The sequence below is a fragment of the Monodelphis domestica genome, chromosome 5 (genome assembly GCF_027887165.1).
Source record: "Monodelphis domestica isolate mMonDom1 chromosome 5, mMonDom1.pri, whole genome shotgun sequence".
In the NCBI taxonomy this organism is placed as follows: Eukaryota; Metazoa; Chordata; class Mammalia; order Didelphimorphia; family Didelphidae; genus Monodelphis; species Monodelphis domestica.
This window is the reverse complement of record NC_077231.1, coordinates 264,233,723-264,249,339: the sequence shown is the minus strand read 5'-3', so window position 1 is coordinate 264,249,339 and position 15,617 is coordinate 264,233,723. Positions and strand designations below refer to the sequence as shown.

Sequence of the window (15,617 nt, the reverse complement as noted above, 5' to 3'; positions counted from 1 at the left end):
TCTTGGGCCTGTTTTTTGAATTTAGGAAGTAGTGGCCTCTATTGAGAAAACATTTTAAATAAAAAAGTAACCTTGCTTTGTCCAAGTTGTATTTGCAAATCAGTTTCATTCAACTTGAACTGCAATCCCTGGGTACTTCATTTACAATCAAGTTCTCTTCTAATAAGCAGATTTTCCTCTTTTTCTTGATCACCATCTTTTTTCTTACCTAAATTTAATTTAGAGTAATTTTTATCTTTTAAGTAGTTTTTAGTAACCAAAATGTGTTACTTTCTTTAGAAATTCATTATGACAAATACAAATCTAAAGCACTAGGGAAAACTGGAAATGTGGTTATTTAGAACATTATTTGGACAATCACTTTGAAAACTCAAAGTATACAATCTTTTAATACTACTACTAGCCCACCTAAAAATGATTCTTCAAATAAATAGTAAAGGGTTGAAATTTTTATTCAAGTTATATGAGACAAAAGAAATGAAGGTAGACTTCTGATTTACTCCCAGCATTGGTAATTAATTACATGGTATTTGATGGAATGGAACTATTCAATATATAACACTATTATCAGAAATCAGAATCAAATGCAACAGCCCAATTTTTCTCTCATACTTGTCTAATCAAACTTTCCAAGTGAACATTAGACTCTGATGTCAAGAATGTATTTCATTTAAATTGCATGTAATTTAAATTTTCCCATTTACCAACTGGAGATTTCCTGGGATTAATACAATAATATTTAGTGTGATAGTTTGAATTTGGGGCTCTTTTGTAACATAATTGCCATTTATAGACAAAAAAATATTTAGCATTTGAAGATTGTTTAAGTGTAGATAATTACAATCACCTGGCAAATAAAAATCCTTCATCTATGTCCTCTTAAACTAGAGAATCTTTAAAGAAATTAATCACCTATCAGGAATTTTCACTTTAATACCTTCCTTAATTAGAAATTTTAGTTCAATATTTTTCTTAGAAAGCTAAATATGTCTTCACACTTCAAACTAAAACTGGCCCTGAAATGAAAATTTAAATATCAATGTTCGAATTCATTCAATAAATATTTATTGAGAGCCTACTATGTGCAAGTTACTTTGTCAGATACTCTGGCACTTGAAGGCCATTTAGTAAATCTATTCCTGTTTCTTAAATGGAATTTGCCAAAAGCCAAGAAAGGTGATACTGCAATTATAAAAACTAAATTGAAATTATTACTTTAAAGCAGTGGTTCTCAGCCTTTCTAATGCCATGACCCTGCAATACAGTTCCCCATGTTGCAGTGACCCCAAACCAAAAAATTATTTTGGTGGCTACTTCAAAACTGTAATTTTGCTACAGTTATGATTCGGAATGTGAATACCTGATATGCATTCTGTATTCTCATTGCTACAAATTGAGAGGTTGAGAACCGCTGCTTTAAAGCAAGATATGGCTTATGACCCTGGGAATACCATAACATATATGTGGTATATATATAGATATATATATATAGATATACACACACACATATATATGTATATATATATGTATGTATGTATGTATATATAGATGTCTAAAGAGATACAAAGTATAAGATATAGGTATGAATGAACATATAGCATTATAGATATAATAGCAAAATTAGTTTGCCAAAATAGCATGCAAGTAGCTCAGCTTTAAAGTTATTTTACCCAAACTAGCATAAATAAATATATTCCTTTCAACTTTCTAGATAACAGATCTGGATGCTTGGAGACCAAATAGGTAGAAAAACAAAATAAAACAAAACAAAGCAAAAAAAACCTTTCTAATTAATCAAGGATACACATTGTAGTATGAATTGTCTATAAATATATCCTGTCATATAAAATAGATATTGTCTTTTTCTAACTGAAGTTTTATAACTTAAATAATGTGAAACAAAATTATCTAAGTATGGTTATGTGACATGAACTCTATTATTGATCATGGCTAGAAATAATTGCTGGATCTAAGCCAACCTACCATTTAAAACAATATTTGCAGAGGTCAAAAACATGAGTTAAGAAAATACATTATGAAAAGTGACAATATCGCTTATTTTTTCTTAGTTTTATACACATATCTGATTCAAGTATATTTTGATTAGAGTTATTATGATATCTACCAAGATAACCTAGTGATTTATTTCTAAGGGATAAACATGACCAATATTATTGGGCAACTATTGTTCTAAATATTTGCCTCTGGTTAAATACTTTAAAAAAAGGAATATAAAATGAAGGCCCATACAAAAGGAAATCAACAAAACAGTTAAAACAAAGGAAAAATTTAAGAGTTCATACTTCCCATGGAAGAGGAAAAAAACCCATTGTTCATATTTTTCATTAGGCTTGGGTCAGAGGTCAAATAAAAAATATTTTCCTTGAGCCTCTTATGGTAGTCATCAGATGATTAGCTCACAGGAAAAGTTGAGCTATTACTGATATAAATGTTATATCAAGAGAAATATTAGGGAAATCCAGACTTTCATCTTACTCAACAAGTACTAGATATATTTTTCAACATGTTTTAACAATATTGAACAGAACTAAAGAGAAAATATTTAGCAATAATATGCCACCATTTAAAGAAATTTCAAGTTTTTATTAATTTGGGAATTCTATTTAGATTTTTTCATCACTGTTCTTTTTTTTTTTGCACCAAAAGATATAAAAAACAAACCCCAACCCTTTTTCAAACACACACACAGCCCAGTTGATCTTTAATCAATTTTTGAAACTCAAGTATAATGCTCAATTATTTAGAAGTATAAGAACTACGACAGTACTGAACATTTTATAAGTTATCTTGATATATACATGTATTCAGAGAAAAATGTTAATGCATAAATTGTATCATGAAGATTTCCCAATATTCTTCCTATTCACTCTGCAGAGAAATGTTAAGCAATATACTTCTGATATGTTACTTGTAGAAAAAAGTTTTACATCTGGTAAATAAGTCTGAATTAATTTAGATTTACTAGATTCTCATCTGATTGTCATAGTTATATATGGAGGTATTAAATCACTTTCAGAGATGATTTCTCAATGAAAAAAATTGATTACTTCTATATTAGTGCTTAATGCCTCTATATTATTAACAAAATTTCATGCCCAATTTTGTTTCTTATTATGTTTGCTTTTTTGAGGTAATATATTCTTATTTGGTTTTTTATTTCAAAGGTTTTCTCCAAATGATTGTTTTATGCAACTATCTAGAGGTTATCTAAATTTTACTATCAAATATTATAGACTACTAATGTAAGGTAGTGATCATGGAGTCCTGTTCATATAAATTAATTCCATCAAAAGAACTAAGCTTCAATCCATTAAAAATAAAAAATGTATTACTAAATAATTTAGTGCATTAGGGCTTGACTGCATTTTTGAACAAGGGAAGTTTCACATTGATCTTAACTCAGAATTACTGCACATTAGGAGTCTAAGCAGGAATTGGGTATTGAACTGGTATTCCATTGTATTAGTATATGGATAAAGTATATAGGTAAAGGGAGTATCTGAAGCAATGCGATTTTACTTGAATGCAGTTTTCAGTTTTACACATACCAATGAACTAAGGACATAGCTCTGATATCTTCAGAATGTCAATTACTGTTCCAAAAGGAAGAGATCACATTGTACATATTAACATTTATATATTATAATAAAATTTTTCTCAATTTACTGAATCTACTAAGGAGAAAACATTTTCTTTATAGCATCTGGTCAATTTGAATTTTCCTCTGCCTTCTTATAGTCTATTAGACTTTAATGAGTTTCTATGCCCTTTCTTTTACCATATTGTCACACATGTGTATGTATGAGCATCATAATTCTATTGTGAATTTCTAGTGAATTAGCGAAATTGTTTCCATTCTTATCTGGGTTACAAAAATATTTGGATTACTTTAGAAACTAAAGATGTTTCTTTTATGAAGAGAGGAATAGGTAGAAGTAGGGCTCCATTGTTTTCACTTCATATAATTATATTTTTTCTAAATTATCACTCTTAAATATGCTATCCTTCCATAAATACCTTCTCTGAACACTTGCAATTTGCAAGTTCTTAAACTCAAAACTGCAAACCTGCTTTTAACCATGTCTGCTCTTTTAAATGTTATTTACTAATACATTCTAATTTCAATGGAAAGTATGTGACTGGTTGACTGATGTAGAAAGAAACTATGTTAAACTATTATTTTTATGACATTGATGTTATTTTGAATCAAATGCTCAGTTCACAGGAAGGGAATTTTACAGCTTGAAAGTGTTCTATATCCTGTTATGCTAATTAAACAGTTGAGGTCCAATTCATTTTTTTTTGTTGTTGTTGTTGCTTATATGCATATAAAAAGACAGCTTGCCCTACCTAAATATGAATACAAATTTCCAGGAAAAAACATTTAAGACCTGAGTCAAAAATGCATCCAGGCATCTTTTGGGATTAACAAATTAAGAATTATACACCCCCTATAAGGCAAAGGGTTTGTTTAGGTGTTATCAGCTCCTACCACCAACCCTTCAATGTTTAACACTAACACATGGTTTTGGCTTTCAAAATGAAGATGTATTAGAGTTCATTTGTCACTGCAGCCAACATAACTGAGTCGCTGGATTTGGTAGACCTTATTTCCACGTGGTCTACTAACTTTGAGCAGTTTCCATAATGGGAATTAAGAGGCTAGAAAGGCTGCAGCCGAATTGATAAGTTAGCAGAACCAACTACAAGCAGCCATGCTTCATTAACCCACCCTCCATTCTTAGGAAGCCTAACCATATCCCCAATGCTAGAGTCCTTAAATGAGCAAGTGCTCGAGGAGGATTCGTTCAGGTAGACAGAAAGGAGAGACCAGGGATGCCGTCTTCATCAGCAATTCATCGAATAAACCCTCCAACTGCCTTCAGCTCTCATGCAATGGCCTCATTGGTAAGCTTGCAGGCCGAGGAAGGAGGAGGCTGACCCGACGACCCCCTTCGTGCGCGTGCGCGTGCGCGTCCCGGCGCGCTCCCAACCTCACGTTCTGGCCGAAGCTTTCCGCGGTCTGGTCTCCCTCCCATCCCCCTTCACTTCACTCTCAGGGATGGGAATGGGGGAGGGGAAGAAGAGCCGAGGGAGAGAGGAAGGAAGCCGCGCCGTCGTGCCGGAGGCGCGCACGTTTTGCTTCCCCAGCCCCACCCCCTTCCTCCAGCTGAGGCGGGCGCGCACGCTGGATGACGCTAAGGAGGAAGCGAGCTCCCTCTCTCCCCTCCCAGGCTCCCCGCTGCCCCGCGGGAGCCCCCCAGTGCGCCTGTGCGGAGGCCTAGTTGCTATGTGTGTCCTCTCCAGGTTCCTGTGTTAGCATCCCGGGTGGAGGTGGGGAGGGGAGAGGAGAGGAGGAGGAGGAGGAAAAGTAGGAGGAGGAGAGGAGGGGGTGGGGTGGGGGGAGGGGGGGAAGGAGTCAGCACGGACATGGCTCCTGACTCCAGTGCAGAACGTGAGTGACTGAGCAGCAAAGCCCGAGTGAGCGAACAACGAACGGGCGGGCGCGGGCTGGGGGTGGGGTGCGGCCGGGGGGGGGGGGCAGGAGCGGGAGAAGGGGGAGGGGGAAGGAGGCGGCAAGGCTCGAGGGCAGGAGGGGGGGTCCTCGTGAGCTCCCTCCCCCCCTCAATGGTCTTTCTCCCCTCCCCCGCAGATGGTCTCTAGCGACCGGCCCGTGTCACTGGAGGACGAGGTCTCCCATAGTATGAAGGAGATGATTGGAGGCTGCTGCGTTTGCTCAGACGAGAGAGGCTGGGCCGAGAACCCGCTGGTTTACTGCGACGGGCACGGCTGCAGCGTCGCTGTGCATCAAGGTAAACACCCAACCAACCGCCCGCCCGCCGGGCCTCCCCCAACTGCCACCCCGCGCTCCGCCCGCCGCGCCCCCAGCCCCTCGGCCTTTTCCGGCGAGGTCCGGGGGCGGAGGGGAGAAGTGCGTGTGGCCGCGCCGTCAAGGGGCGGGGAGCCCCTCGGGCTGCGAGCTCCCTGCGGCGGGGTGTGGAGCAAGCCGGGAGGGGAGGGGGGGAGGGCAGCTGCCGCCGCTGCGGCCAGCCTAGGGAGGGCGGGGGCCGTGTGCGCGCCCCTCCTCTCAGTCCTGGGGTAGGGGTGGGTGGGGGTCTTTCTTCCCGCCCCTTTGCCTCTGGCTGGCTGGCTGGCTGGCTGGCAGGAGCTCTGCAGACTTCCTGGGCTGTGGGGACGGGAGGGCTGCTGGGAAGCGGGGGTTGCCAGGCTGCTTCAGGTTACTAGGGAAGGAGACTGTGGCGGAGCCTGCGGCGCCTGGTGGTGCTGCCGAGGCCGCCGCCGTCGTTGCTGCTGTTGCTCCATCTCCCCCCTGCCGCCGTCTGTGCTGCTGCTACTTCTCCCGCTGCAGCTCCTACAATTACTGCTTCTGTGGCTGGGGCGCATCCGGGGAAAGGCTGCCGCCGCCACCGCTGCTGCTGCTGCTGCGTGCTCGGGTCTGGTGGCTCAGGATGCTGGCGGCCGACCTTGACCGAAGCTCGGACTGGTGACCAGACGAGATGAACCTGTTGTCAGGGACTCAGGAAGTAGTTTGCTTTAGGATGTTGGTTTGGGGGTCTTTTGACTTGGTGAGTTGTAGAATCTTCAAGCTGAGGGCGCACACTTCGGGGAGGGAAAATTGAACAGTGCTGTCATTAAGCTTTGTGGCTGTAGTATTTTATGAGCCAAAGAAGTAAGACTGAAACAACTTCATTAAAACAACATTCTCCTCCCAACCTCCAATTTATCTACCATTTTCAGGTTTTTTTCCCTTCAAAATTTCGGAACGGTTTTGCAGGTTGACAGTAGTTGAAAGGAAACTTGGATTTTTTTTATTTTCTAAAATGAGGATCCAGTGCTAATGTGATTAACATGAGAAATCAGGTGCTTTTATGCCTTTAAAGAGGTTGAAATGCACTTCTCTTTTAAAGAGTTAAGTTCTCAAAAGAAAGGACTTGAGTGCAGCAATGAGAAACATGAGAAAAAGACAATAATTTGATCCTTTGATACTGGTGTTTGGGGGTTTTTTTATTTTTGATATCAAATGATGTTAAGATTTCCATGAGCAATTATGGAGACTTATGACATGTACATTATAAATGTATTATGTAATTATCTTAATTCCTATACTTGAGCATTTGTATTATGTGTTGCTGTTTTTTTCCCCAAGACCTCTTCTATGCTGTGTAACTTGGGAGAATTAATTTTTTATCTATATAGAGTGATCAAGAAAGCCTTTTTGAGATTTGACTTTTACTTTTGACAATAAATTTTTCCTCATGTATTTAAACCTAATCTGTTTTTACAGATGTTTGAAGTAGTGGTGTTAGAGAGGGAGGGATAGTGTTTAGTACTGGAAATGTACCATTTTCTCTCAAGTGGCTAGTTCAATATCTCAGCAATGAAGAGAAATGTTAAAAGTATAAAAATCGAATACCAGAATGCATATCAAATGTTGGTGCCTTTGACAGCTTAAAAAAATTGACTTAGAACAGAACTTGCTATGATTCTATTTTGTAGCTTGAGGGCATGGTCTCTTGGTATGAAATGTGGGTAAAAATGCCTTGCTAACCTGAATTAATAGGCTTTTAGTAGAGACATTATGTTTTGACCATATTATTCTTAATGCTAAGAAATTTGACTTTGGTAGAACTCTTCTTACTAACCAGCCACCATGAAACATGTTTTCTTTGGAAACATTCAGTTACACTTTGAATTCTGTAATGTAATTTGCCTTAACCAAGCAGCAATCTATGGCCAGAGGTGAGGGCTAAGAGTTGACTGAACACTTGCTGTGTTCTTTGTACTATTGTTTGTGCATAGCTTTAATTCTGAGATGTATCATCATGTTTATTAGTGCCTTGATTAAAATCAAGGAGGTGAAATTTCAAGATAGGTCATAGCACTAGCTTTTAACTACTCTTGATATATTTAGATGCATTTAGAAATAAAAATAGAATGATAGTCATTCAGAACATAGTATGTTTTCAAGGGATTAGAATCTTTGGAGCCACTCCATCCACATGGAGCATGACATTTCATTTTTTAACTTTTCCACTTTAACTCAGTTTTTGAAAATCTTTTCTTTTAAAGTGTAATCTGTAATGTTTGTTATCACTAAATTTATGCCAAAATGAGAGAAATAAGTTTTGAAATTTTGTTCCATAGAAGATTCATGAATTGTGTTAATTTTTATATAATGTTCTTTCCTTTGCAAATGTTTTGGTTCTGATTAAAATGCAACACTGTATATATTTTTAACTTTAAATATAATTAGTTTTTCTTGTTAACTAGAATATTTAAAAATCATTAGTTATATATCCTGTCATTTTGAGTAGTCGTAGAACAGGTTTTGAAAGGGTCTTTATTCTGTGTAATTTTTATATGTCAAAAACGATTTTATTTTTATTCCAACAGCTTGCTATGGCATTGTTCAAGTACCTACTGGACCTTGGTTTTGCAGGAAATGTGAGTCTCAGGAAAGAGCAGCAAGAGTGGTAAGGATTGTGTTCATTGAAAACATTAACCTATTTTAGATACTACAATTTAATATAACCTTGCATTTCTTCTGCATTTTGTGTATTGTCAAGCTTCTGTTTAAAGTTTTAAGAATTAATTTGGACAGGATATTCAAATATATATTTTTAAAAACAAGAAACTTGGGAAATGTTTAAACAACCCAACTACTTAATTGATTTCCTTTGAACATTTAAAAGGCAGTAATTTTAAAATTGAGATTCCTTAGCAATTTTTGTGGATCGAAAAACCCAGAAATATATATAAAGGTTGAATCATCTTGTCACATTTTAGCTGTATATATAGGGAAGCTGGTTAATGTGTTGCTTCTGGGTCTTTTTTAATGAGAAAATATTCAGAATTTCAGCTTAGAGTTTAATCTTTTTACTAAATCTGAAGGCATGCTATATTAGTCATATTGAAAAATACTCTATGTTCATATATTGCCACATTTGACATTACTAAAAAAAAGCTTTTTTACTTGATTGTTCTTTTTATAGTCATGATGGTTTCCTGTGGTGAAATGTTTGTTATTCCTAGACAAAAGCAGTTGTCTAGAAATTTTTTAGGAACACTGAAGAGATGAATGGTTTCATAATTTTTGTGTATTACTCTTGTTTAGTGTGATCTTTCCTCTTAGTTTTGGGTGAAGAAGTTGGTAGAAAACAGGAAAACAATTCTTCTCTTTTTAGACCTCTAGCAAATGAGCAGTTTATATTTTTGTGTTTGGTCATTAAGAGCAACAGGTGCATTGATTGTTTGGAAATATATTGGTCTCATAGCAAAATCTGTTATATATATATTTTGTGCAGAAAAGAGGAAACAGAATATGACTCAGAATAGGAGTATAGGTTGGATATGGTTGGAGAATTTAGCTTTAAAATTTTGATGACTTGGAAGGTTAATTTTCTTAGTCTTTTTTTTGGCTATGACTAAAATGATGGGTTGGAGAAACTGATAGTACATAGCAGAGTTATAAAATTCTTTTAATAGAAGGATTATGTAATGCTCATATATTCTATTTGGAAAACTAACAGATAGGTAGGAGAAAACTAATAATAAGTAACAAGTATATAATGCTCACTCTGGCCCAGGCACTGCTGAGCACTTTATAATTTTTATCTCATTTGATCTTTACAACAACCCTGAAAAGTAGGAGCCATTATGATTTCTGTTTTCCAGTTGAGGAAACTGAGGCAGACAGGTTAAAAAGTGACTTGCCCATAGTCACAGTTAAAAGTCTGAGGCAACATTTGAACTGGAGTTTTTCTGACTACAGGCCTGACATTTTATCCACTTTTCCTTATAGGAAAAGAAAGAGAGAACTGATTAGAAGGAGGCAAGAAAAAGAGCCTTTAATATCTGCTGTAGGTTCCCAATACCTCTTTTTGTCTTTAATCAAAGAATAAGTGGGACTGATAGGATTAACTTTAATAATCTAATTATTTTGTCTGCTGGAAGATGACTAGGAATGGAAGAAATTTTCTAGAATTTCTTTAGATCCAAGAAGAACAGGAAAATAGAGATTCTTTTAATAGTATGTTCTGCTGTTTTAAAACTTTATGAAGAAAGTTAGACAGTTTTATTTTATTAGTCAACTTAGAACATTTTTCCTTGGTTACAAGAATCATATTCTTTCCTTCCCCTTTTCCTCACCCCTTCGTATAGCTAAGGCGCAATTCTACTGGGTTTTTACATGTGTCCTTGATCAAAACTTATTTCCATGTTGTTGATGTTTGCACTAGGGTGATCATTTAGAATCTACATCCCCAATCATATCTCTGTCAATCCATGTAATCAAGCAGTTGTTTTTCTTCTGTTTCTACTCCCACAGTTTTTCCTCTGAATGTGGATAGTGTTCATTCTCATAAATCCCTCCGAGTTGTTCTGGATCACTGCACTGCCACTAATGGAGAAGTCCATTACATTTGATTGTACCACAGTGTATCAGTCTCTGTATATAATGTTCTACTGATTCTGCTCCTGTCACTCTGCATCAGTTCCTGGAGGTCATTCCAGTTCACATGGAATTCCTCCAGTTTATTATTCCTTTGAGCACAATAGTATTCCATCACCAACATATACCAGTTTGTTCAGCCATTCCCCAAATGTAGGGCATACCTTCATTTTCCAATTTTTTGCCACCACAAAGAGTGCAGCTATGAATATTCTTGTACAAGTCTTTTTACTTATTGTCTCTTTGGGGTACAAACCCAGCAGTGCTATGGCTGGATCAAAGGGCAGACAGTCTTCTATCGCCCTTTGGGCATAGTTCTAAATTGCCTTCCAGAATGGTTAGCTCCATTCACAACTCCACTAGCAGTGCATTAATGTCCCAATTTTGCCACATCCCCTCCAACATTTATTACTTTCCATTGCTGTCATATTAGCCAATCTGCTACGTGTGAGGTGATAACCTCAGAGTTGTTTTGATTTGCATCTCTCTGATTATAAGAGATTTAGAACACTTTTTCATGTGTTTATTAGTAGTTTTGATTTCTTTATCTGAAAATTGCCAATTCATGTCCCTTACCCATTATCAATTGGGGAATGGCTTGATTTTTTTGTACAATTGATTTAGCTCCTTATAAATTTGAGTAATTAGACCTTTGTCATGTTATGAACCCCCCCCCCCCCAATTTGTTGCTTCCCTTCTAATTTTGATTGCATTAGTTTTGTTTGCACAAAAAATTTTAATTTAATTAAAATTATTTATTTTACGTTTTGTAATTTTTTATGACTCTTGCTTGGTCTTAAAATCTTTCCTAAAGATCTGACAAGTATACTATTCTGTGTTCACCTAATTTACTTATAGTTTCCTTCTTTATATTCAAGTCATTCACCCTTTTATCTTGCTATAGGGTGAGATGTTGATCTAAACCCAGTCTCACCCATACTGTTTTCCAATTTTCCCAGCAGTTTTTATCAAATAGTGGATTTTTGTTCCAAAAGCTGGGATCTTTGGGCTTATCATAGATTGTCTTGCTGAGGTCACTTCCCCCAAGTCTATTCTACTGATCCTCCTTTCTGTTTCTTAGCCAGTATCATATTGTTTTGATGACCACTGCTTTAGAGTATAGTTTGAGGTCTGGTGCTGCTAGGCCCCCTTCACATTTTTTTTTTCATTATTTTCCAGGATATCCTTGATCTTTTGTTCTTCCAAATGAACTTTGTTATGTTTTTTTCTAATTCAGAAAAAAAGTTTTTTGGTAGTTCAATGGGTATGGCACTAAATAAGTAAATTAATTTGTGCAGGATTATCATTTTTATTATATGTTAGCTTGACCTACCCATGAGCAATTAATGTTTTTCCAATTATTTAGATCTAGTTTTAATTGTGAGGAAAGTTTTGTAGTTGTGTTCATATAGTTCCTGTTTTTGTCTCAGGCAGATAGATTCCCAAGTATTTTATATTAACTACGGTTATTTTAAATGGAATTTCTCTTTCTAATTCTTGCTGCTGAGATGTGTTGGAAATATATAGACATGCTGATGACTTATGTGGGTTTATTTTGTATCCTGCAACTTTGCTTAAGTTGTTGATTATTTCTGCTATCTTTTTAGTTGATTTGATTCTCTAGGATTCTTTAAGTAGACCATCATATCATCTGCAAAGAGTGATAGCTTGGTCTACTTATTGTCTATTTTAATACCTTCAATTTCTTTTTCTTCTCTAATTGCTACTGCTAGTGTTTCTAGTACAATGTTAAATAATAGAAGTGATAATAATGGGCATCCTTGTTTCTCTCCTGATCTTATTGGGAAGGCTTCTAGTTTATCCCCATTGTAGATGATGTTTGCTGATGGTTTTTAATTATTATTTTTAGGAAAGGCCCTTCTATTCCTATATTTTCTAGTGTTTTCAATAGGAATGAGTTGTATTTTGTCAAAGGCTTTTTCTGCATCTATTGAGATAATGTGATTTTTGTTGGTTTGTTTGTGGATATGGTCAATTATGTGGATGGTTTTCCTAATATTGAACCATCCTTGCATTCCTGGTATAAATCCCACTTGATCTTAATGAATAACTCTCATGATCACTTGTTGGATTCTTTTTGCTAGTATCCTATTTAAGATTTTTGCATCTATGTTCATTAAGGAGATTGGTCTACAGTTTTCCTTTTCTGTTTTTGACTAGCCGGACTTTGGAATCAGTACCATATTTGTGTTGTTAAAGGAATTTGGTAGAACTCCTTGGCTTACTCTGTCAAGTAGTTTGTTTAATATTGGGATTAGTTCTTTGAATGTTTGATAGAATTCATTTGTGAATCCATCAGGACCTGGGAATTTTTTCTTAGGGAGTTCTTTGATGGCTTGTTCAATTTCTTTTTCTGATATGGGGTTATTTAGGTATTCTATTTCTTCTGTTACTCTAGGCAATTTATATTTTTGTAAATATTTATCCATATCACCTAGATTACCATATTTATTGCCACGTAATTGGGCATAATATTTTTTAACAATTGCCTTAATTTCCTCTTCATTAAAGGTGAGTCTCCCTTTTCATCTTTAATACTTTTAATTTGATTTTCTTCTTAACTTTTTAAAAATAAATTGACCAATACTTTGTCTATTTCATTTTTTTCAAAGAACCAGCTTCTAGTCTTATTTATTAAATCAATAGTTCTTTGACTTTCAATTTTACTAATTTCTCCTTTAATTTTTTAGGATCTCTAGTTTTCATCTGAGGATTTTTAATTTGTTCACTTTCTAGTTTTTTAATTTGCATGCCCAATTCATTGACCTCTGCCCTCCCTAATTTGTTAATATATGAACTCGAGGATACTGCTTTGGGTGCATCCCATAGATTTTGAAAGGATGTCTCATCGTCATTTTCTTCAATGAAATTATTGTTTCTATGATTTGTTCTTTAACCGATTTTGGAGAATCATTATTTAATTTCCAATTAATTTTCGATTTGCCTCTCCATGTACCCTTACTAATTATCTTTTTTCTTGCATTGTCATCTGAAAAGGTTACATTTATTATTTCTGCTATTTTGCACTTGTTTGCAATGCTTTTTTATGCCCTATTGCATGGTCAATCTTTGTGAATGTACCATGTGATGCTGAAAAGGTGTATTTCTTTTAGTCCCTATTTATTTTTCTCCACATATCTACTAACTCCAATTTTTCCAAGATTTCATTCAATTCTCTTATCTCTTATTTATTTTTGGGTTTGATTTATCTAATTCTGATAGAGGAAGGTTCAGGTCTCCCACTAGTATAGTTTTTCTATTTATTTCATCCTTTAACTCCACTAGGTTCTCCTTTAGAAATTTGTATGCTATGCCATTTGGTGCATACATGTTGAGTACTGATATATTTCCTCATTGTCTATATTGCCTTTTATTAGGATGTAATTACCTTCCCTATGTGAGATTTAAAATGGTTAAGCCCATAAACTGTAGTGAGTTAAAATAGTGGAAGATATAAATTGTGATAGATATAAGAGAGGTTGAGTAAATTTGACCGCAGAAATATGTTTCAGTACAGTGTCTTGGGTTTTAAATCAAATATAAGGTGGTCGCCAGGGAAATATTCCCAATTATTCAAATACCCAAGTCAATTGGGTTTTATAGAGATTTTAATTACAATACAATGAGTAATCAAAGAGAGAGAGAGTAAGAAAGGAATAAGTATGAAGGGCCTCAAGCCAATATGGCCTAGACCTGAGTCTTAAAAGAGAAATCAGTCAGTTTTTTAACACTCACCACAAGGTCTGACTAAACAGGGATACTAGTGACACCAGGCCAGCGTCCTTCCTCAAAGGGTCTTCCAGCCAGAGATTGTTTCAAAGGGCCTCTCTCAAGAGCCTCCAGAGCTCCTACCCCAGAGGGACAGAGCCCCTCAGAGGAGCTCCTCAAGGAGCTCTCCTTCAGAATGAGATTTCCTCCAAGAGCACTTCTCCTCAAAGAGATCTATCTCCAAGGAAAGAGCCCTCAAGCATCAGTCCTCAAGGAAATGAGTCTCTCAGAATGAGATCCTCCAGAATGAGAATCAGAAATCGAGATCCCTGAATGAGATCCAAGCTCTTATTTTTAAGGGCAAAAATCTCCTCTGTCACCTCCCCTAAGTCCCTACATCTACCAATCACTGTAGATGTTTCCAAAGGACCGCCCATTGTGAATTCACAGCTGAGCAGTTTTAATCTTTTTAGTAAGTCAGAAAAAAAATGCTGCTGTGTCGACAAATTTCATTAAGAAAAAACCTCTGAATAAGTTATCACCCTTTTAGGTTTAAGTAGTTTACAAGTTGCCCCACCTTTATAGGTACTTAGTATCCCATTGCATCAATTCTAAAACAGTCATGACTCAAAGAACTTCCTGTCCTTTCCATAAGCATGGATCAAAGTACTTTCATTGTTTAGCAAGCAGCCCTCTGTCCTAAAGCAGTCTTAAGTAGGGTGGAGCAGGGACATTCCCATAGCTAGGAGCCCCCACACTCAAGTAGAGTTCTCACCATCTGCTAGGGAATTTTTTTTTAAGTAGAAGATTCCCCAATGGGGGAAACCCCTAACATTCATAAGTCTGAGAAATTTTGAGGTTTACACTATCTCTTTTAACTAGATCTATTTTTACTTTGGCTTTGTCAGATATTATGATCGTGACTCCTGCCTTCTTTTTCTCAGTTGATGCCTGATAGATTTTGCTCCATCTGCTTAACTTCCCCCATGCGTGTCTACCTTCCTCATTTGTGTTTCTTGTAGTCAACATATGGTAGATTTTGGTTTCTAATCCACTCTGCTATTTGCTTGAGTTTTATGAGTGAGTTCATTCCATTCACATTCAGAGTTATGATTACCAGCTGTGTATTTCCCAACATTTTGATTTCCACTCCTATTCCTGCCCTTTCTTCTTTCACTATTTCCTTCTACACCAGTGTTTTGTTTTTAATCAGTCCCCCTAATTCCCACCACTATTTTACTTCTCTTTCTACCCTCCCTTCTTATTCCCCTCTTATTTTCTTTACAGTCTTTTTAAACTAAATTCCTCTCCCCCCCCCCCCCCCCCCCCACAGTTGCTTTCCTTCCCACCAGTCCATTTGTTACCCTTCTACTTCCGTATAGGGTGCAAATCAATT

General features: G+C 36.6%; 1 protein-coding gene across 15 annotated transcripts in view; it reads left to right on the top strand.

Moving 5' to 3' along the window:
• MLLT10 (MLLT10 histone lysine methyltransferase DOT1L cofactor) overlaps positions 1-15,617 on the top strand; it is a 271,323-nt gene that overhangs the window by 5,176 nt on the left and 250,530 nt on the right. For 5 of the 15 annotated variants that reach the window (XM_016426362.2, XM_007504883.2, XM_056800132.1 and 2 more), the window contains exons 1-3: positions 5,207-5,502; positions 5,675-5,834; positions 8,437-8,516. In XM_016426362.2, the coding sequence (XP_016281848.1) occupies positions 5,675-5,834; positions 8,437-8,516 (240 nt within the window). In that variant the 5' untranslated portion in view covers positions 5,207-5,502. Of the gene's footprint in view, positions 1-5,182; positions 5,503-5,674; positions 5,835-6,188; positions 6,609-8,436; positions 8,517-15,617 lie in introns of those variants that run through there. The other 10 variants (XM_016426364.2, XM_001367873.5, XM_007504885.3 and 7 more) reach the window with 7 other exon arrangements.